Raw genomic sequence first — 22817 nt, forward strand, 5'->3', positions numbered from 1 at the left:
TACCCCAACTAGTGTCAGTTACCACTTAGCGTTTTGCTGGATTCAGGGATATCCTTCAAAGTTCGAAACTCGGCATTTTGATTAAAAGATGAAGCGTGTAGCCACTTGACCAACTCCCATATATTTCTGAAAGTGTTACAGAAGACAAAGATCTCTGTCTCCTTCAGCCGTAAAACGACCATGGATCATGTAAAAGCATTGTTTCATGTGACTCTACTTCCCTGTATTGACAAGACTTTAGTGTCCACATGCAACGATGGTAAGGATGGCATTTCCTTTCGTGGTAAAAGAGAAACAGGCCATTATTCGTTAGGCTCGATTTTTTCCAGACCTGAAGCCACTGCTTTTTACAATACTTCTATTCAAGTCAGAACTTCATGGAGGGTGGGTGGGTGGGTGGGTGGGTGGGCAGAACCCGAACGCTGACCTCAAAAACGGCTCTAACGATTTTTCTAAAAAATTAACAGTTGATATATATCGCCGAGGAAAAAAAAACTAGCTCATTGGCCACACAGGGAAAACTCTAGCCTGACAGTTATAACTTTTCAAAGCAAAAAAAAAAAGAAATAAATTTACATTTGGCTATAAGTAAGAGTAAAACAAACAAAACATAACGTAGTCAATCGTAGTGTATCGATAACTGAGTTGTTTATGTTGCTTAAATTTATATATAGATTATCCAAGCTTTGCTTATATCTGTGCGTATATCTAATATACATTACATCTAGATTCTAGAAGTAGATATTAAGAGTTGTAAATCAGAAGACTAGATCTAGTTCTAGATATCTATATAATTAAGGTACCAAAAATTGATTACTTTATTATACAATACTCACTGGCCTAAAGGATAGTATGGTTCGTACAAGGAACTGACGGTGCTTCTGATGAGACTCTGCCGCTCTACAACAGAAGTTACAACAGTTTGATTCTTCCATCGTGACAGTATGTGGCAAAATTACTGTACAGAACTTTAAACTACGATGACAGGTTGACGAAAACTTCAAGATCAGGAGAATTCTCTCACAGCTGGTCGAACATTCGGACACTCAAGTTGCTTGATGATAGCCTCTTTTAACTTTACAACTTTTCTTTGTACAAGGGGAAAATGTTGTGTCTTGTTCTAGCGTGAAGGTCTCTAGCTTTGTTAGTCTCTCAAGTCTCTAGCTTTGTTAGTCTCTCAAGTCTCTAGCTTTGTTAGTCTCTCAAGTCTCTAGCTTTGTTAGTCTCTCAAGTCTCTAGCTTTGTTAGTCTCTCAAGTCTCTAGCTTTGTTAGTCTCTCAAGTCTCTAGCTTTGTTAGTCTCTCAAGTCTCTAGCTTTGTTAGTCTCTCAAGTCTCTAGCTTTGTTAGTCTCAACTAATCTTGTCGTAATTTACTGTTTAACCCTAGCGACTGTTTTGGTTCTAAGATTGCTACCTACAAGGATTTATAATACTGTATCTGTACTGGAAATATATACAATAACAATATCAGGGCTTGCCTTAGACATACGCAAACTAGGCAGCCGAAATTTGAATCAGATCTCAATTATAGTAGAGCACCATCACTTTATGTTTACTAGTCTAACGCTGTCTCTACCACGAAAATTGCGATACATAAATGTCATTTATTAGTCGATTTAGATACAGAAATAGAAATTACTTATTAGTTTTGTTTTTCCATTGAAGGCATATATATATACAAGCAATAGAATATAATTGCCTTCAATGGAAAAACAAAACTAATAAGTAATTTCTATTTCTGTATCTAAATCAAAACATAACAAAACATTTTAAATAGTTTAAAAGTGATGGTTTAAAGCGGATTCTAAATACACATTTTCTGCAGTATTTAAACAGAGGACCGTTGAAAAAAAAATTCTTAGTAAAATGCGAATGCATTTTGGATTTACATTTACCCTGACGCACGGACACCCGCTGAATAGAGGGGAAGGCAGGTGAGGCAGCCCCCTAGGCGCCATAGCGTCCAAATGGCGTATCTAAACTTTACCTACAACACTGTAGCCAATTCTGTTCATGAACCTCGTTTACATTATTTTTGTATTTAGTATTTCGTATTGGTGACCCGCTGTTCTGGAAATATGAAACAACTTACTAGAAGATGGGAAAAGGGAAGGGGACGCCGAGAGGCCCGAGCGCCTGGCACCATCGGAACATCACTTGACGCCTGGTAGTTTAATTATAATTGTGATTGTCTATTGTTATTCTATCCAGCCTTCAGCACCCCCCCCCCACACACACACACACCGCGTAACCAGGCCATATTTAATCAATTTAAACTAAAACATAATGACATTAGTTTGATCTATATTTAGTTACTAGTGTCACAACAGTTTACAATAAGAGGAAATGACATTTAGAGACAGACTTACTTAATAATCTTATCTTATCTTATAAAATACAGACGTTTCATGAAAAAAAAAAGAAAATGATTACGCCTACTCGTGTTCCTAGGTCAATCTAGTCATGCATGTTACCCAATGATTTGATTTGGTTAATTTGTTACGGACAACTCAATGTGTTCATGGTGCACACCACACACATTGCACACGCTTACGGTTAGCTCTGTAGTTGATGAATAGTCTATATATAATAGTTATTTTTTATAGAATCAAAAGCAAAGGGGAGATAAGTCTTGTGCAGAGAATTAGGTCGTGAGCTAAAAATATTAAACTATATACTTTTTTTTTTTACTATACAACCTTTTATTTTTATAAGTACCTGTTTAACTCAGTGGCTAACTCGTCAACCTTTAACCCCTCCCCCCACCACCCCAACTGGTCTGTCTGGTCAACAGAAGTGATGCATGAAAGTTAGGCCAAACAAAAACACTTTCTACAAATAGTTTCAATCGCACACGGTTAATGGTGTTTGTCTAAATTCATTAAAAATAAATTACATAATTGGTTCAAAGTAATTGATGCAATTTCACACAATAAACCGATTTTAATATATTTTTTAAAGTATTTTTTAAAAATAGATTTTACTAGTTTTCAACTTAAAATACTGTGGACTCTTTACACTTGGTTATGAATGTGATTCACCAGTAGCTTTGAGGATTTGCTTTGAACCGGAGAAAATTAACTTTGGGAGAAGCTTCCGCGACACTAGAGTGCTAGCCAACGCTTGGTATGTGAACGGTATATCCTAAACTCTCTCCCCCCCCACCCAAAAAAAAAATCTCTCTCACACACACACATACGCACGCACACATGCTCACTTAACTTGACGTAAGTTTGTACAAATAAGGCGTCATTCGAACTCAAGGCTAAACAAAGTAGAAAAGAAAAAGAGGAGGGGGGGGTTAAATCCGCGAGCCCATAAATCCAGGAGAAAGTCGAAATAGCGCCGTATTCTGAATGGCCATGTCCATTGGAATGATCATAAATCAAGGGAGAAAAGCACGTACTGGGAAGCGTTGGCTGTGGCCGAGGAGCTTAAATACCTTTTTGTCGGTCATATACGGCCATGGGTGTTGGGAGAGATATAGATTGCTGGCCTGTAGCTCTAGAGGACGGAAACGATTCATGTGGTGTTTGTATGTGTGAGTGATAGTGTGTGTGTGTGTGTTAAGACTATGCACGGGTTGTAGAGTACCGAGGTTTCTTGAGGTTAAAAAACCTTTACAGCCTTTTGACCAAGTGAGAACAATATGTCGCCATATGACTCGAATTCATTAGTGGCTAGAAATACAGCAGGGTTTCTGTCCAGGGCTTTTGCAAGAGAGGATTTGAGCCTCTCAAGCCCTCACTCTAATGGAGTTTGATGATGATGATGACTGGCTAGAAATGGTTTATAATATTTCAGTAACTAGTCACTAAGATACCGCCTACTATGCTGACCAGTTCGCATTGTTCGATTTTCTCTGCGAGGTATACAGTACCCTGTCTATTTCTAATCCAACACCAATCGCATGTCTTTCTTGTAGGCTACGTTAAGTTTGAGTTCCTTCAAATCCCTTTTGTCTTTTTATATCATCGACTCTAAGTGTGTATGTTTTTGACGACGATTTCTTTTATATAACACGGTTGGTGTTGGTTGGGCTATTTGTATCTTCACGGGCAGTAACTAACAGGAAAACAAAATGTGAGAGTGTAGGCCTATAAGGGACGTCTCTAGATAAAGGCCGGATGTAAGAATACTTGAACATATCTATTTATTGAAAAAAATCCACACAAATAAAGGTTACAGACACGTCTGTCCTTAGACACCGTTTCTTCATATAAGCCTAACTCAATTTAACCACAGATAATACACTTAAAGGAATGCAGCTTAGGTGTGAGTATTATAAGATAAGATAAGAGTATTTTATTGGTCCGAACAAATGGAAATTCGGTTAGACTACAACTCTTTGCCTGAGCATTACTACTATAACAATAACTATAGAGAGGCAAACACAAACAGCTTTCAAAAGCGCATATCACATAAAACATTCGTTAATTTAACACTCAAAAGTGTTCACAAATGTGTAGACTTTACTTAAGTACTTTCAATAAGGGCATTTTCATTTCTGTGAAGCAAGTTTAGAAGGATCCATTTATGTATATATATATTTTTTATTGCAGTTTTGTAAACATAGAAATATGTTTTTTTATAAAACTTGTTCGTTTAGAAAGATACGCTTCTGCATCTGTGTTGTAAGTTTAGAAGTGTCTTTTCTATAAGTCTTGTTTAACTAGAAACATTTCACCTCTATATCTATGTTGTAAGCCTAGACTGTGGCAAAATGAGGTAAATGTGGTCCTATACATCATATCGAATCTGCCCCAGGACAGCGTTGCTGGTCAGCGCTGACCATTAGTGAAAAGTAGGTCAGGACGCTCGACTTCACTAATTGGATATCAGGTCATTTACTCACGCCTCTGTCGGAACCAAGTCCACATTGGGAGTGCGAGCTAGATGTGGTCAGTCTTTACTTTTTCTTTCTGTCTGCCAGCCTGTGGTCAGTTCTACAGAAATGGTACGCCATGGTCCAGTGATCAGATGAGCATCAACTGGAAGACAGCCAATGACGTAGTGGTTGCCTTAATGAACCTTTTGACGAAGACTTACTATGGGATCTAGAAAGTAGATAGCAAGAAAGTGTCTTTTATTTTGTTGTTGAGGCTTTGAAGTTAAAAAAAAACCAAACTTTTCAAGATTATAACTTTGAACTACACAGTCTGATTTATATTGATCTAGATCTAGATATGGGCGACAGAATAGGAAGAAATGTTTTGTAAATTTCGGAAGTTTCTTAAGAAAGTGCAGTCATCTCTGGCTAAAGATGACCAAAGATCCTGACAACTACCTCCTACAGGACGGTTTGAACTCTGGACCTTCGTGACGACAGTCCGAAGTGCATCACTCGACCACTTGACATTTCATCCATCACTATTATATCTACCTATTATAAAGGTAAACGCGTAATACTTTGTGTCTATTTACGAATCCCATTGTTTTTTAAAAGACATAAACCTCCTCGATATGATTCTATTCTTTCTATACTTTGTATTACGTTGAGTTATATGTTGTTGTTTTTTAACATTTCTTTGGTCCTTTTCAGTCAGAGATTACTGCTTTATTAATATATTATTTTTATACTTATGAATTAATTTTGCAGTTTATCTATCAGCGTCTCAATGTCTTTCAATCGAATGGCCACTTTTTTTAAATTTTCGTTCGTCCAGTAAAAATGATCGGTGACATAAAGACGTCAAAAGAAACTGCGGTGTCTAGACAAGTCGGTCGATCACCCCTACATTAAAACAGCAATCATACTCTTTAGATTTTTGACTTAGTAGTAATCTTTTTGGAATAGTTCAGTGTTTCGGATACCCGAAAAGCCACGATCCCCTATTTTGCGGTGGCACATGTTCTTATGGTGGAGGATTCCCCCCCCCCCCCTTAAAGCAGTAATTCCACCCTTCCACTTCACACTTCCGTCCACTCACGACATCACATCGCAGTCAAAACGGTCAGTTTACTTATGTTAACTAAATGTTTTCTTATAGTCAAGTGTTTTCTTTAATGTTTTTATGTTTAATTAACTCCATTCATATTGTATGATAACCATTCTCATAAAATAAACTTACATATATAGCCTGCTACTTTTACATACTAGCGAGTCAAGAAGGGCTAAGAACTACTTAAATCTATTTAATTTATTTCCATTATGGAGTAAATTGTTTCGGATACAGAACATTTTGGGTCCAAAACAGACCTAGGTAGTTAGTCGAGAATAAAATTTTAGTACGAAGTCCACAGCCTCGACAAAAATAGTTATTGGTTACGTTTTTCAGGTCAAATAAATAAAATATAGAAATATAAAATGTCTTAAAGAGTGTGAATGACCACTACAAATCTGTAGACGCAATATGAACCAAAGCTTGACTGATTGGTAGTAAATAAAACATCTCAGGAAACAAGTCTGTAATCTGACCAGAGATACATCCGAGATATCTTGAAAACATCAAGTCTGCGATTGATACTAAGATCGAGGACCTACTGGTGTCACTATGCTGAATTGAGAAGCTAACAAGTGACAAGAGAAATAACGTGGAATAAGAGAGAGAGAGAGAGAGAGAGAGAGAGAGAGAGAGAGAGAGAGAGAGAGAGAGAGACAAGAGACTAAGTCATTCATTACAGCTGAAGTATCTAGGCAAGAACTGTAGACAAAGATGAGAATTTAGAAAGGCTAAACAATCTCTTAGTTTTTCTTTTTAGCCATACGCTAGGCATGCATCACAGTTAGAGGGTTTAATAAACAATAACAAAAACTGAAGAGAACAGTTTGCAAATAAATTAGTCCCATGTAAGATCTATCTATCTATCTATCTATCTATCTATCTATCTATCTATCTATCTATCTATCTATCTATCTATCTATTATCTATCTATCTATCTATCTATCTATCTATCTATCTATCTATCTATCTATCTATCTATCTATCTATCTATCTATCTATCTATCTATCTATCTATCTATCTCACAATTGAACACTTTATTAAAAATTGAAAGTATGTCTAGTTGAAGAGAACAATACTAATGTGATATCATACCACTTCATTTTCTACAAGTTACAACTTGAAGATATATGTTCTTTTTGCTCGGTTGATTAAGTTTTTTTTTTTGTCAAATCACTTTAGTAAGCCTACTGCCATGACCAATATGACCTACGACCTTTTGACGATCACATTTGAAAATAAAGTGTCAGGGTTTGAAATCTGTAGACATGTTTCTAAACATTTGAAGATATTAATCCTAAGTTTTTTTTTGCTTACAAGAGTCATTCTTATTTCATTACACCTAGTCAAGACAATTAGCGTAAAAGTATCTATGAAATGTCTGCTTCAGACTTTGGATAAAGAACCTTGATGACGACGACAGTTTACTGACAACATTTTTATTTCACTATTTAAAAAAACAATTTACATTAATGTGATATATTCACAAAAACCAACAAACTTTCTGAATGAAGCAGGCCAGTATAGAATTACTTCCAGGCCTAATGCATTGTTCATGAGACACTAATGAGAACGGGGGGAACATGCGTTTTTTTTTTAAAGCAAAAACGAATTTAGCCTTTAGGCTTCTGACTAAAATAGCTTTAAAAATTTACTTCATTATTATTTCTCTCGGGGTGATGACAGTAACGACACTTTTAGGTCCATCAGGTTGTGGGTGGGGCACATCAAACATACACTACGGTCTCCGCCATGATCTAAGCAACGTTTATGTTAAGCAACATTTATATTGTTTTATCAAGATTGGTCGAACGCTTTTGATTTTTATTCGGGACATAGATACAAACATACATACATACATACATAAATACGCCTTACTTTAGATGTATAGATCGATAGATCGATAGATAGAGAGCGAGAGAGAGAGAGAAAGAGTGTGTGTGTGTGAGAGAGAGAAAAAAAAATATACTAAATGTACTCATGTATTCTTAGACCTGAATCCTGAGAGTTATTTGAATGCCAATCACGACCGTCGATAAAATTGTATACATCGATTTCCTCAGTTTCTCCCCCCCCCCCCCCAAATCCACCACAGCGTGGGACATCTTATAGGGGCATTATTTGATGAACTCTAGCTCTGCTAATATTGACCTCCCCCCCCCCCCTCCCCCAACGCTTGAAGACAATATAGTCATGACCCATATCTGGAAGGGTTGACAGACTAGAGTAAGTAAAGACAAGACATCAAAGACTATGATAAGATTAAGACAGAACAGGATATTTGCTCATCTGATTAGGTCGATGTTTATATTGGAATATGAATTCTATTAGAAGTCATAGAGGAAGAAGCAAAAATAGCTGTGTTTTTTTTTTGTTTCTTCATAGGACAGCCGGTGCTTCATTTTTTGTTTCTTCACAGGACAGCCGGTGCTTCATTTTTTTGTTTCTTCACAGGACAGCCGGTGCTTCATTTTTTGTTTATTCACAGGACAGCCGGTGCTTCATTTTTTTGTTTCTCAATGTCTTGTGCAATCGAGTTTTATACATGTCACTGACATATGTATTAAGGTGTCTTTTGGTGCACACCATTGTAAATCACATGGGAGTGTAAATCTCTTTGGCAGTGTTCAGCTAACTGGTCGTGTGGCATGTGGCAAGTATGTGGTCACGACTGCCCTAGTTTCGAAAACTGCCCCCCTCCCTCCTTACTCCATTCCCTGGCGTCCAGGAGGAAGTTTGGGTAGGGGGTTACAGTCATCAGTTAAAGAATATAGACAATGCTCAACATACGTGGCAGCCATACTATCATACTATATTCAATGTAGTTTTTACATTCATTTTTCGTGGCGTGTAACGAAATAGATATTAGTTTTTAGATATTAGATTTTATGAAACTCAAGCTTGAGAGCTCCTGGTGTTTCTATGACTGGATGACATACACTGCCTCAAAATTAAGTCAGAAAACTACAATCAAACAAAAAGGTTTCTGAGGGTTGACACTTTTATAGAACAAAAGATACAAGAGACAGTAAGACGCATATAAAAGAAAATCCTGCGAGACCGAATTAAAAACATAAAACTTTTGGACATAGACCATCATCAGCTACAGACTAAACACAATACGTTATTTAAAAAAATATGAACCAAAAGTAGGCTGTTTGTTTATCTGTCCTTTTTCATTTCTCTTGGATGAAGACATTGTTTATCTGTCCTTCTCTTGGATAAAGACATTGTTTATCTGTCCTTCTCTTGGATAAAGACATTGTTTATCTGTCCTTCTCTTGGATGTAGACATTGTTTATGTGTCCTTCTCTTGGATGAAGACATTGTTTATGTGTCCTTCTCTTGGATGTAGACATTGTTTACGTGTCCTTCTCTTGGATGTAGACATTGTTTATCTGTCCTTCTCTTGGATGTAGACATTGTTTATCTGTCCTTCTCTTGGATGAAGACATTGTTTATGTGTCCTTCTCTTGGATGTAGACATTGTTTACGTGTCCTTCTCTTGGATGTAGACATTGTTTATCTGTCCTTCTCTTGGATGTAGACATTGTTTATCTGTCCTTCTCTTGGATGTAGACATTGTTTACGTGTCCTTCTCTTGGATGTAGACATTGTTTATCTGTCCTTCTCTTGGATGTAGACATTGTTTATGTGTCCTTCTCTTGGATGTAGACATTGTTTACGTGTCCTTCTCTTGGATGTAGACATTGTTTATGTGTCCTTCTCTTGGATGTAGACATTGTTTATCTGTCCTTCTCTTGGATGTAGACATTGTTTATCTGTCCTTCTCTTGGATGTAGACAATGTTTATGTGTCCTTCTCTTGGATGTAGACATTGTTTATGTGTCCTTCTCTTGGATGTAGACATTGTTTACGTGTCCTTCTCTTGGATGTAGACAATGTTTATGTTTCCTTCTCTTGGATGTAGACAATGTTTATGTGTCCTTCTCTTGGATGTAGACATTGTTTATGTGTCCTTCTCTTGGATGTAGACAATGTTTATGTGTCCTTCTCTTGGATGTAGACAATGTTTATGTGTCCTTCTCTTGGATGTAGACAATGTTTATGTGTCCTTCTCTTGGATGTAGACATTGTTTATCTGTCCTTCTCTTGGATGTAGACAATGTTTATGTGTCCTTCTCTTGGATGTAGACAATGCTTCACCCCCCCCCCCCCGGTTACCCAGTACATGTCTTTTCTTAATGACCCAATGATGTGGAATGCATGTGACGTTGGGAGATAATGCTATGGTTCAGGTAGCAGGACTTCGAGAATGGCATGAACAGGGGATTATGGGTAGACGAGAAAATAAATTGTCTGGATTTCAATGTCAGGCAGCAAAGAGATTAAAATAATACTAAGTACATTTTAAATGTGCTCACATAATGTTTGTCGAAAGTTTATGTGTCGTCTATCTATCGGTCTGTCACGATTAGATTGAAAAAAAAATGTTTACCAGACAGAGTTTATACAAGTTCTGTAAAAAAGGGAAGTAATACCTACCAACTTTGAACAGTTGATTGACCATTAGAAGTAATATGTGTATTAAGAAGTAATGGAGACTGCCTTCTGGATGTACAATGACCCTACGCGTACTCTGACCGCTCGGGTTGTAGTCAGCTTGTCTGTTAATGTCCGAATTATAATCTAGACGATGTAGAGGTATATCTTGGGCGGCTGTCGTGAGGTGTAGTTCAGCGCCCTGGCCGGTGCAGCCGCGGCACACCAGCTTGTCTCTACGCGGCCCGCTGTAGCTGGTACTCGGATGTTGGCGTCTCAGATCATCACGGGCACTCATTACTTTGGTCGTTAGGTGGCCAGCTGACAGCGTACACCGGCATCAGACAGCCGGGCTGATTGGTCAGTAATATAATATGATGACCAGTGACTTCAAGCTAATCAAGGCCTGGGCTCCGAAATGCGATCTCCAGTCACGTGGTCACTGATGCCCTGAAATCGAAACCCCTACAAAATACTTTCCTATGACAATGAGTTTTCTATTGATTTGCCTTGACTGTACTATAATAAAATTATTCTGTTGGCTATCTGATGCGTGTAATAATGTTTATCTCTTCAACAGGTCATACACACACTAACTTGATGACATTTCCCATTTTAATATTTCATTTCTACTCGTAAATGTTGATTGTTAATATATCGAGCAAGTCAGGACTTTGGTTAAATGTAGAACAAATTGATGTCACTGTCAGGAGGAAGTCTGTACAGAAATAGTCGGCACAAACCAAAGTTATGTTAGCCCTTCCGTGGATTTCCCAGCCTGGAGTCATCCTACCTCTGCAAACATTAGACTCCAGCAGAAAATGAATTCAATCAAATTTGCTCGTGAGATTCGTGAGATTTTAATTCGTCTCTCAATGTACAATCTTTGTGTCAATGATTGATCTTAAAAAAAAGTTGGTTCCAAGCAGATCTTTTTATGTGGAGGTTGCATTACGATCTTTAATGATTGATGACGAACTGAAAAGAAATAAAGGAGTCATTTAGATCTGTCATCAGGAAAGACAAATGTGTATAAACAGCATGACTAAATGTAATATGCTAATGAGACTGGTAAAGAACGTGTAAACTTGAGAGTTTTTATGTTCACACTTTAAAAGGTAAAAACAAAATGAGAATTTTAAATAGATGAAGGTATTCTAGGGTTTGTAGGAACAGATTGGTCAAAGACATTATGAAGAGCTACTTCCAACGTTTTTCCAGAAGCATCTGGTGACTATTTGGTGACTTTACAAACTTGAAATACTAACTACTTGGATGTAAAAAGCTGTCATATAAATTGCCATCATTCTAATTATTACTATTGAAATCTATCGCGGCAAACTCTAATAGACCTTCAAAAATCCAAGTGTTTAGAATAACTTTAGATATACCATATAGTGCTATGTGGGCGGCATCATTCCGACCATAGCTTATGCCCAGGCATTCATCTCATTTCTATGATGAGGAAGAGCCCATAGATTAGATAGATAGTGGAATTAATATCCGAAGTGACGGATTATTGTTTTAATTGCTGAATGCTTCAGCGTGCCAATATTATTGCACAAATGAATACAGCAGGGCCGGCCTTAGGTAATTGGAGGCCTTAGACGAAACAAAATAGAAAAACAAAAAATTACGACCCGAAAATATGCAATGAACTAAAAACTTTCCTGTATCTATATCTAAATCAATAAATAAGTAAAATTCATATAGCACGTATGGTGAATGTACATATTGCAAAGTCATAAACGATTAGATGATCACCTGACTAGAAATAACGTTTCGATATTTCCCCAAAAGGAAGAAACAATGAACAAGTAGATCCAAACATTCGCGAATAAACCTTGAATCATGGTAGAAACCTAGAGCCAGGCTAGTAGAGTTACGCTATGTTTGGGACTTGATCTATGTTTCGCAATTTTTTCGCTAAAAAATTATTAGAGTCTGTGCGAGGCTCCTACCAATCGGAGTGCAGCCTAGTTTGCCTATGCCTAAGGCCGGCCCTGAATACAGAAACAAAGTGGATACACAATTGACCACATCACGCCATTATTTTGCTGCCAAGTTCAAAAAGTAATCCTCTTTTGTTGGCACAGAATGTCAAGGAACTATTTCCAATCAAATTGGTGAGAGGAAAGAAGACAATAAAGGTCTAGGATTTTTATACAGATCTATTGTGTATGTACTACACTATTCTTTCCAAACATCAATGTAGATGGAGTTGTCATTTCTAATGTTCCTGTACTTTAACTTCTTTAATGGAATGAACTAAACACACACACACACAAAATGCGATTGTTTAATTATGCAAATAAAAGAATGCTCGTTGATGAGTTAAAAAACTGGATTCCTGCACTCGGATGTTTGATTAGTGGAGTGACACCTCAAGACACGGCATCATCTTTTAAGCGGTGTAACAGTCCTAATGAGTGCACGGCGTCATTAGTGGAAGTGTTTCAAGGTAACACGAATATTCTTTTTTTTTTTTTTTTTGGTGGAGCTGTTTTGGAAAATTTGGCCAGGGGATCCAATGTAAATGTGTGTGTGTGTTTGTTTGTGTGTTATTGTGTGTATTTGTAGTGTTTACTGGTGAGAGTGATCATGAGCGCTGACTCGTGTCAGGATGCTCTACAAAATTGTATGGATCACCCATTGATTTCCCAATCCATCATGGCTGATTGTAGGCCATCGCGCAAATTAGTTCCATGTGAGTTAGTGTGGCGACACCTCTCTTTTAGAGGCGATTGCTTGGAATGTCATGCCGTCGAAGTGTTGTATGGATCTGTCAGACTTGACCATTTGTAGAAACATCATGGGAGTGGGGTTGGGGGGATGGCGTGAATTCACGACGAGCTAATGAAGGAATAAATTCTCCTTTCAGTAACATGTTGGACTTGCATGATTGCTGACAGACCAGTATTTAGACACAGTGATCAAACAATGCAACATATTTAAATAGTACCATCTTGACCTTTGACCTACCACAAGTAGATACAAGTAGATATATTTACATTTATTGTTATTCAAAATGAACTAAAAGTGCAATATTACCTTGAACCATTAACACCGAGTACACCTATACATGTAACTAGAATCTACACATTCTACATTTCGACCTAAACCACTATTTAAAAGAAAGCCGATTAAAAACAATAAAACGAAAACACTCTCATATGTCCAGCACTGTTTAGGTAGTGTCACTGTTTAGGTAGTGTCACTGTTTAGGTAGTGTCACTGTTTAGGTAGTGTCACTGTTTAGGTAGTGTCACTGTTTAGGTAGTGTCACTGTTTAGGTAGTTGGTTGTTTCACCACTTTATCTGAATAGATCAACTTGAGTGATAAGGCGTTACATATTTTTACTCTTTCACCCAATGCGTTTGAAGAAATGTCTTGACATTGACATCTAAAGATTGTATTGCAGACTAAAGCTGTTCTATGGAAGACGGCCGCATGCCAAAAGACGATCTTCTTTGGCGAGCTTATAGGAGGATGGCGTAACAGAGGTGCCCCACGTAAGCGCTATCAAGATCAACTCAGGCGCCATTTCACCCTCACTTGCATAGCGGAAAGAAGCTGAAAGAGACTGCTGGTGAACTCTCACAAAGGCTGCGGAACAAACATTTGAGACTCAAAGAAAAGACTTTACTAAAGACAGGCGCAGAAGACGGAAAGAAAAGTTAAGTTGACCGCCAGCAGACAACGGCTTTGTCTGCTTGAGTTGCCGAAAAATATGCGTCTGTCTGTCTGTCTGGTGCAAATTTTGTACACGTTATTTCCTCCACTTCCCATTCTCAGATCAAGTTAAAACTTGACACAGTTATTCATTCTCCCTATCAAAACATGAATGAACAAAAACTAAAAAAAAACATCTAATTAATTAATTAATTTTTATTTCATATATTAAAAGGGAAAGAATCCGACAGTATTGAGATGGGTATGGATGTAAATGAGCAGTTCTTTCCTTTATTTAAGCTATTACCGGTATTAGTTTTTAGTAGGGCATCCTTAGGTCTTAATAGTACTAATGATTTAAGTATTAACAATATATGAAACTGTTTATAGTATGTGTACTTTCAAGATGTTTGGAAGCAACTGTCCACTTAATACTGTCTTAGAGAAAAAAAGAATAAAACAGAAAAGAAGGCACTGGCGGATCCAGGGGAGGGCGGTAGGGGCGATAGCCCCCCCCCCCACTCGGCCGAACGGGGGGGCGGACTAATTTTAGTATAGAATTCACACAATTTGTATACGAATTCATTACTTATGTTAATAATATATACTAATTATTTATAGTTCAACCTATTTTTAGATTATTTCGCCCCCCCCCCCTCTAGTATGTTGGCCGATTTGGTGGGGTCGGGAGGGGGCGATGGTATCAATCCCGCCCCCCCCCCATAAACTTTCGAGTGGGGGGGGGCGGTCTAATTTCTTTGTAGAAATCACAGCTTGCTAACAGAATCAATTAAATATTTATGTGATTAAAACTTGTTATTGATATTTTAACCGATCTTTGTATTATGTCGTTCCCTGTTTGCCAATTTATCTCTACTGCCCTTCCCACCTAAACCTTTTGAGGGGGGGGGGCGGTCCTACTTTAATGGAGAAATCATAGTTTGTGAACAAAATTAGTTGAATTAATATATAGATTTATATTATGTCGCTCGCCTTCTGGTATCTTGGCCGTTTCGGTGATGTTGGGGGGGGGGGGGGAATTGCATGTACTGCCCTCCCCACTCTAGCCCTCTGAGTGGGGGGGGGGGGCGGTCCTATTTTTATGGAGAATCATAGTTTGTGAACAAAATTAGTTCAATATCTATATAATATAAACTACGTATTGATATGTGAACCCATTGTATATTATGTCGTACCACACTCTAATCTCAAATTTTATCATTAGTAAATTTAAATGAAAAAGGGTTGTACCAGGTGGGAGGGGCGATTCATGCAATGGCCATTCCCCCATCGGACAAACCAATACTTTTTCTTTTTGTATTACAGTTAAGAAATTACAAAACAAAAACATCTGTCACTAATATAATTTATATATACTGTAAATTAAATTCTTATATCGAGTCGCCCCACCCCTATTCTTTAATGCCAAATGCAATTTTTAGCAGAAATTATTAAAGGAGCGAGGATTAATCGTTTTCACTCTACAAAACGTCCTTTTTTAATTGTATGAATAATGAGTTTTAGGTCAGGAGAATACGTTTCTTCTGTGAAGTATGCTAGAAAACTCTTTTGGCGGCGGGGCTTCGCCCCGAACTCCATTGATGAATAATGAACTGTAGATGTCAGGAGAATGCGTTACTGCAATGAAGAATGCAACAAAACGCTTTTTGCTGCGGGGCTTCGCCCCGAAATCCATTGATGAATAATAAGCTGTAGATGTCAGGAGAATGCGTTTCTACAGTTAAGAATGCAAGAAAACGCTTTTGGCGGCGGGGCTTCGCCCCGAACTCCATTGATGACTAATGAGTTGTAGATGTCAGGAGAATGCGTTACTGCAGTGAAAAAAGCAAGAAAACGCTTTTGACGTCGGGGTTTCGCCCCGAACCCCACTTGAAAAACTTATAGCGCTGCCCCAGTTGTTTTGTTTTTCACCAAAGGTTGAGAAATGCTACTTTTGAAAAATTCTCATATATATATATATATATATATATACGCACGTTTATGCATAGGGTTAGGGTTTACTGGGCATTAGGGTTAGGGTTTGGAAAAAATCGCCCCCCCCCCCCCACTCAAAAGTTCTGGATCCGCCAGTGAAAGAAGGAGTCTAGTTTTAGAGAGTTCACAGTGTATATTAATCATTTTCTGTTTCATCTTCAGGATGACAGCAGAAGAGAAGAAAATGTAACTCTGTCACAGTGTTTGTGTCTTATCTTCGCCATGCATTAGAAAGACTTTCAAAACTGTACTGGAATTACATTTAAGCCGTTTCTGTTCCGCCTGATCAGGCATGTAGTACAGTCAGGACCGGATTGAAGTATGGGGAGGCCCCCGGGACAGGATTTTTGTGAAGGCCCCTACAATTTTTTTGAAAGCCCAAATTAATATCCATTTAGGAATAAAAATACTTAGATCTAAAAACAATCTATATTTTAGATGAAAGAAAGTTCTTGCAAATTTAATATATTTTTTTTATAAAAATAAAATATTTAATAGGCATATTTTAGTGTTTAAAAAATTATATATTTTTTAGTTTGTGGAGGGTAGTGTCTTTAATAGAAGCACTGTCGTAAATCCGGAGCTGTATTTACTTATTCCTAGCATGCTACAAGCGTACACTTTTTAATCACGACATTGTTGCCTTAAAAATGCGAAAAATAATCTTAGAAAAAACAACAACAAAGTTTCTGGCCCGCATATCTTTTTAACTCTTTTGTGGAGGCCCCTTTCTGGTGGAGGCCACAGGGCTATAGCCATGGGCGCCCGCAGAGGGGTACGGGGGTATATATATATATATATATATATATATATATATATATATATATATATATATATATCAACTTGTCTATAGAGAGAGATGAGTAAAACAGACAAGAAATCTTGTGAATCAATGAAAAAAGAATATAAGCATTAAGAAATTATGCAAACCAAGGTTATTCATTTAAGAAACAAAATTATTTTGTATAAAATAAAAGCAATAACGCCATTGAGATGGGGCGGAGATAAGAAGATATTTGTTCATAAAATCAGTATTACTTGGAAATTAAAATCTCGATAAATACAAATCTCTGCAATGCAGCTACGTTTATGTTGTAGACCCAGTTAATCAGTATTGTCGTAAGTTAGGGCCCTAGTGTGAAACATCTTAGCTTCATCTACACCCAATGTTGCAAAACCACAAGGTTAAAGGGTAAAGCTGGAATTAAGAAACAAATGAAAATCTACACTCTTCCATGATTGAGTTAAAACAGACACTGCCCTAGCATTTTAAAGAAAGGTTTCCTTCAATGTATTTTCAAGCATAAAAGACAGAGCAGTCAGAAGGAAACATAGACACGAATGAATGGAGAAGGTCGAACGTGTGTTTTTGACAGTGTAAGCCTTTTGAGCTACCGAAAAAAATCTTAGAAACGGTAATAGATGATAAAACAAAATAAAAATATATTGGGGATAATTCAATAATTTACAGCGAAGTTTGACCAATAGAATACATGTTTGATATCTCGAGCACGCTTTTCAAGACCATCAAATGAGTTTACTATATTTAAATAGAAAACAAATTCTCACGTATTCTATTAATAACACAGAAATATCGAAGCAGAACTGATAAAGTAAAGAAAGTTATTTAAAAAAATAGAATTGATTCATTATGATTAAGCTTTGAGTAGGGTAATGGAAACAGGAGAAACTCTTCTTAAGAAATATCTTTTACCTATTGGAATAATATAGAATTAAAATTAAAGGCTAATTGAATGTCGTTAACTCAATAATAAGCTTTTAAACAATGAAAACATATCCATAGACTACATTTATATAATTGTATGTATTTTTTCTATGATTCAAATTTGTCAAAATATACATTTGGAAACTAAATTTGTGTGTTAATATGCACTTATCCTTAGTTTTTGAAATACTTAAACTTGTAAAATGTCCTGACCATAGACATATATATTATATCTAGACTGGAAATCGGAAACAAAATCCTATCCGCCTTTGATCGATTCACAGACCTATATGTATTGATCTTTATGTACGTAACTCTTTTTCAAGCTGTAAGGGAAGTCGCCCCAATCAATCTTTTTTTTTTGCCATAGAAAGTAATGATCTTTAGTTTTCAATGGCCGGCCCTGAGTCGTAATAAGGTAATTTTGAGTTATAAAGAAAATTGACTTGGCTAAAGGGAGATATACCTTGTGTATAGAATTAGGACTTTCGCTCACAATTTTAAAACCTTTTTTTTTTAAGTACTTGCATATCTCGGTGGCAAACACGTCAGCCTTCCATTATCTAGGCTAGAGTTGACATTCAGACTCGAGCAACTTTCTTTATTTTTTTAAAAATATTTTTTGAAAGGCAGCGCGGAAGTCTCCAAGATACTTCACTCCCCTCCCCCCTCCCCCTACTTAGTTGGTAGACAAAAGTAATTGAACCATCTTCCAAACTTATTGGATACATAGCGCATTGAGTAAGCTATAAGCATGAATGTTGCACTGAAATCTGACAGTGCTGATAGATATGGCTATAAATATACAGTTGCTTCCCCTTAGAAAAGCTTTGGTCTTACAAAGATTATATCAACTCACTCTGTCTTTCTAATAGAACACTTTATTTCTCCCACACTCATTCTCGGATGAAGAGTTAAAATTTTGCACAATTATTCGTTTGCGAATACAATACGTGAACCAATAAAAAAAAACGACAACAATAAATTAATTAATTACTCTTAATTAATTTATTTTATACCGACAAAGGACATTAATTATTCATGTTTCTTAAGAATTAGCCCATTGACACGCTATTTTCTCCACACCCATTCTTGAATGAAGTTGAAACTTAACATTTATTTATTGTACAAAAAAAGGGAATCAATTTAAAAAAAATCAATTAGTCAATTCATTATTGGGAATTAATTATTTTGTTTAATATCGAAAGGAAATAACTTGTCTATTATTGAGAAATATGTATGTACATGTGAAGTTCTTCCCTTTAGGTAAGTTTTGCTTTTAAAGAAACTACTTATATATTTTTCTAGTTTTAAAGAGTAAAATGTATAATTTGGTTGTTGAATATTGTTTTTAATGTACCTTCACCTAAGTCACATCTAACAAAAATTATTAGATTTCTATACCTTAAAAAAGCAAACAAAACAAACAACAACAACCTCATTTCAGCTGACTGTCATGACACAAAGAACCATCAAGGACATTCACAGACTCTCAACTAGAAAACGTTATTACTAATCCAGTCTTGCAGAATATTGACCATTGGTTTCACGAAGACCTTTGGTTTGTAAAAGCATAACTAAACAAGGACAATACAAACTCTGACACTTCTCACACAAGGTCACTTTGATCTCAGGCAGAATTATAATGGCCATTATACAGCAATAATGAACAAAAAAAACTAACGAAATCTTGTTAATGGCAATGTTTTAATACCAAACAAAGATAAAGTACAGAAAGGAGTGACCTTCTCTTCTGACTAAAAGTCTGATATGAATTCATGAATAAAACACCTCGACCTTTTGATACGTAACAGCGTAGACTTAGGACTCATATATCAACTTCATCCTCTGACTACAGGCCGGGCTACGCTTTAATGAAAGATGCTAAAAAGTAGATTGAGACTCTCTAGGGGGACTCTATATCAAATGTATTTATTATCTGTCAAAACAACAACAAACTAATAAAAAATAAACAACAGCATAAAAATAACATAAAATAAACCTACAAACTAAAATAAAAACAAGGTTTCAAAAGACAGTGGAAGCTTGTGGAAACACAAACTCAAAATCGGCCCCCGAAGTGGTCCACCCAGGCAGGCTTCAATATTTTCAGAAAGAACATCCGAATGAAATTATATCAAAGACAAATGAGAGATAAGAATTGAGAAAGAAGGTTAACAGATCTTCTGTAATGCCCCAACGGTCCAGCAGATCAAAGGATAGGTGAAAGTGAATGTAAAGTTAGATGTGAACCTGGCCTAACTAGTTCCCCTTTCAGACCTTGTGATCTATAGGGCAGATGATATAAAGTTAATCTGTTTTTGTGGCCTACGGTTAACGAGGGTGTCATGTAGCCAGCACAACGACCAACCGCCTTTACTTTTCCCCAATTAATGTCAGGTACCCATTAGAGCTGAGTGGACTCAGAGGCGCCCAAAGATTCCAAAGTTAAGAATCCCAGTCTTAACCAGGATTCGAACCCGGGACCCCCGGCTCGGAAGCCAAGAGCTTTGACGCTCAGCCACCGCGCCTCCCCTCGTCTAACTGATGTCTTATAATTGATCTAATTTTTTGAAAAGGCTCAATCTCTTTTTTTTTTTCCAGAAAAGTTTTATTAACATTTAAACCAGTATTAACAAAATATATACATAAATAGCACTTTGGAGTATGCTCCCAATCAGGTGTGATGCAGATCTTTGTTAAAGGGGTGGCTTCAGATTGCATTTCTGACTGATCTATAAAATAATCTATATACAGGTTGGCATCAGATTGGCTTTATGACAAATTTTATAGCAACACATTTCTTGTCACGACCAAACTTTCCAAAATTGGATGATATTGTTCAGTCATATTTAATGAAGTTGAATCAACACTATTTGTTTCTATCTCTTATTCGAATCCTCAAAAAAAAAAAATAAATAATAATTTCTCTATAATAAAAATGTTCAGGAAATTAAAACTTATAAGATTACTATTCGTTTAAATTAGGTCTAACTTATAATGCATACTAATTAGCTTTTTCTCTTTAAAAAATACTCGCATAACTGATTTTAAAATTAGATTTTTCGCTTTCAGAAAAAAAAAAAAGTAACCGTTGCATCAGAACTTTGAATGGTCTAAAATATTGTGATATCCGATTTTCAATATCTTTTCTAGTTTACGAGATCTAAACGGGACAGACGGACAGACATTTCACACAAAACTAATAGCGTCTTTTCCCCTTTCGGGGGCCGCTAAAAAACAACACATTAAATAAAATTAAAAAAAAAAAAATAAAAATAAAAACAACACACACACAAAGCAAAAAAAAAACAGACACAAAAAACCCAGACAACCCAAGGCTCTTAGATTTCTTTTAGACGTTTAAGGGAAATAATCTCTATTTAAACTTTCATCCTGTTTATGCCCTTGTCTACAATAATAAAGCGACTGAAGTCACAGTGTCAAAAAGGCAAGTACTAAGTAATGTAACCTCAAAGACTCAGGCGGCACGGTGCGCCAGATTTAGCAGTCTCTCCGTGGCCCCAATTTCCTGTTTAATTACGATTTGCTCAGCAGAAGTGAAGACGCAGAGAGAGAGAGAGAGAGAGAGAGAGAGAGAGAGGGACTTTCACAGACAACTTTATTCATGGTTTTACTTCTCTGTGTCCAGTACTCGCACTAACCTCGTAGTGTTTCCGGTGAAGAAAATGTCAGACCCCACAGAGATTACTTACGTTAGGTCTCCGTACCCACCTCTCCAATTAAATGACAGACAAGTTGACCAAGAAAATAGACAACCAGATCTGTCAAACGGAAACGTCAACTCAGTGCAAGACTTTGCATCAGAATTAAGAGTTAAACAAGAGCCAATGGCAGTGACGTCAACTGGAACTGCATCTTTGTTTTTTTTACATTAATCGTGAGTTAATAATAAATAATGATTTTCTTGGAGCACCATCAACCCAAAGACTCTTGCTATCATGCCAGCAAAAGAAAAATTATGAAAATCTTAAAATAAAATTTCAGCGAGCTGTTAAAATATTTTTTTCTTCTGCAATGAATCCCTCTAGCAAACTTACATACGTGTTCGCCTCCTACAGGGCCGCCATGCGCACATATAAACTATTATAAATACCCCTAGTGAAACATTGACATGCAGTGTTTTAATTCAGAGTCAAGTGTTACGATACTTTGATGGCTTAGTAATTTAACACAGAAGAAAAAATGTACATTCCAAAAATAACCACAGGTATCTGATTTAAAAAGCTCCTATTTCTATTTTTGACTTTCTCATTGCAAACTAATAGTTGCAGATATCAGACAGCCGGAAGCAGTTTACTTCTGACTACTCTAGTTCCTGTCTTTACAGTGTCATACTTCCAGTAGCTGAGTAGTCATAAAATATTGAAGCAGAATTAGTATTTATGAGGCTGAGACTCCATCACCAAAAGAATCCTGGATGTGTTCCACAGAGACCCAAGTGCTTGATAAAGGCAACAATTGAACTATTTGGCTTACGTTGGTACTAGTTAGAAGAAACTGAGGTCCAGAAAAAAAATGCTTAAACTGTCAAGTGACCTGACTTCATGACCAGAGTGAGCGCAAAGTAGCTTCTTTATGGTTCTTTTTATCAGTCAATAGTTCAGTGTAGCATCCTTTATTTCCACACAAATTTCTGTCTGAATAGAGAATGATGTACATTCCATCACTATAAAAATACCATTTCAAGAAAAAGGGTAAGTTTATTTAGCCTGACAGTATAAAATATTCATTATTTAAGAGAACACATTAAACGATAAGTCATAAGTTTGCATTGAGTGTTAGGTGCAAGTACAAAGTAAGAGTCCACAATGAAGGTTAAATCAATGTTTCTCAAGTTTTACCAGTTGACGCGCCACAGTTTAAGGAAAGGCTTGGTTGAATCAAAGTAGCATCGCTTTGTAAGCTAAATGCACTAAATGATAAAAACAGGATGAATGTGTATGCAAGATAGAA

The 22817-nt window shown here is 36.6% G+C and overlaps 1 protein-coding gene across 3 annotated transcripts in view; it reads right to left on the minus strand.

The window, feature by feature from the left end:
* The window catches only part of LOC106062778 (zwei Ig domain protein zig-8-like), a 215075-nt gene that overhangs the window by 64063 nt on the left and 128195 nt on the right, over positions 1–22817 (minus strand). For all 3 annotated transcript variants that reach the window (XM_056033447.1, XM_056033449.1, XM_056033456.1), the window contains one exon: positions 10450–11424. In XM_056033447.1, coding sequence (XP_055889422.1) covers positions 10450–10744 — 295 coding nt within the window. In that variant the 5' untranslated portion in view covers positions 10745–11424. The remainder of the gene's footprint in view (positions 1–10449; positions 11425–22817) is intronic.

The sequence above is a fragment of the Biomphalaria glabrata genome, chromosome 1, assembly GCF_947242115.1.
Source record: "Biomphalaria glabrata chromosome 1, xgBioGlab47.1, whole genome shotgun sequence".
NCBI lineage: Eukaryota > Metazoa > Mollusca > Gastropoda > Planorbidae > Biomphalaria > Biomphalaria glabrata.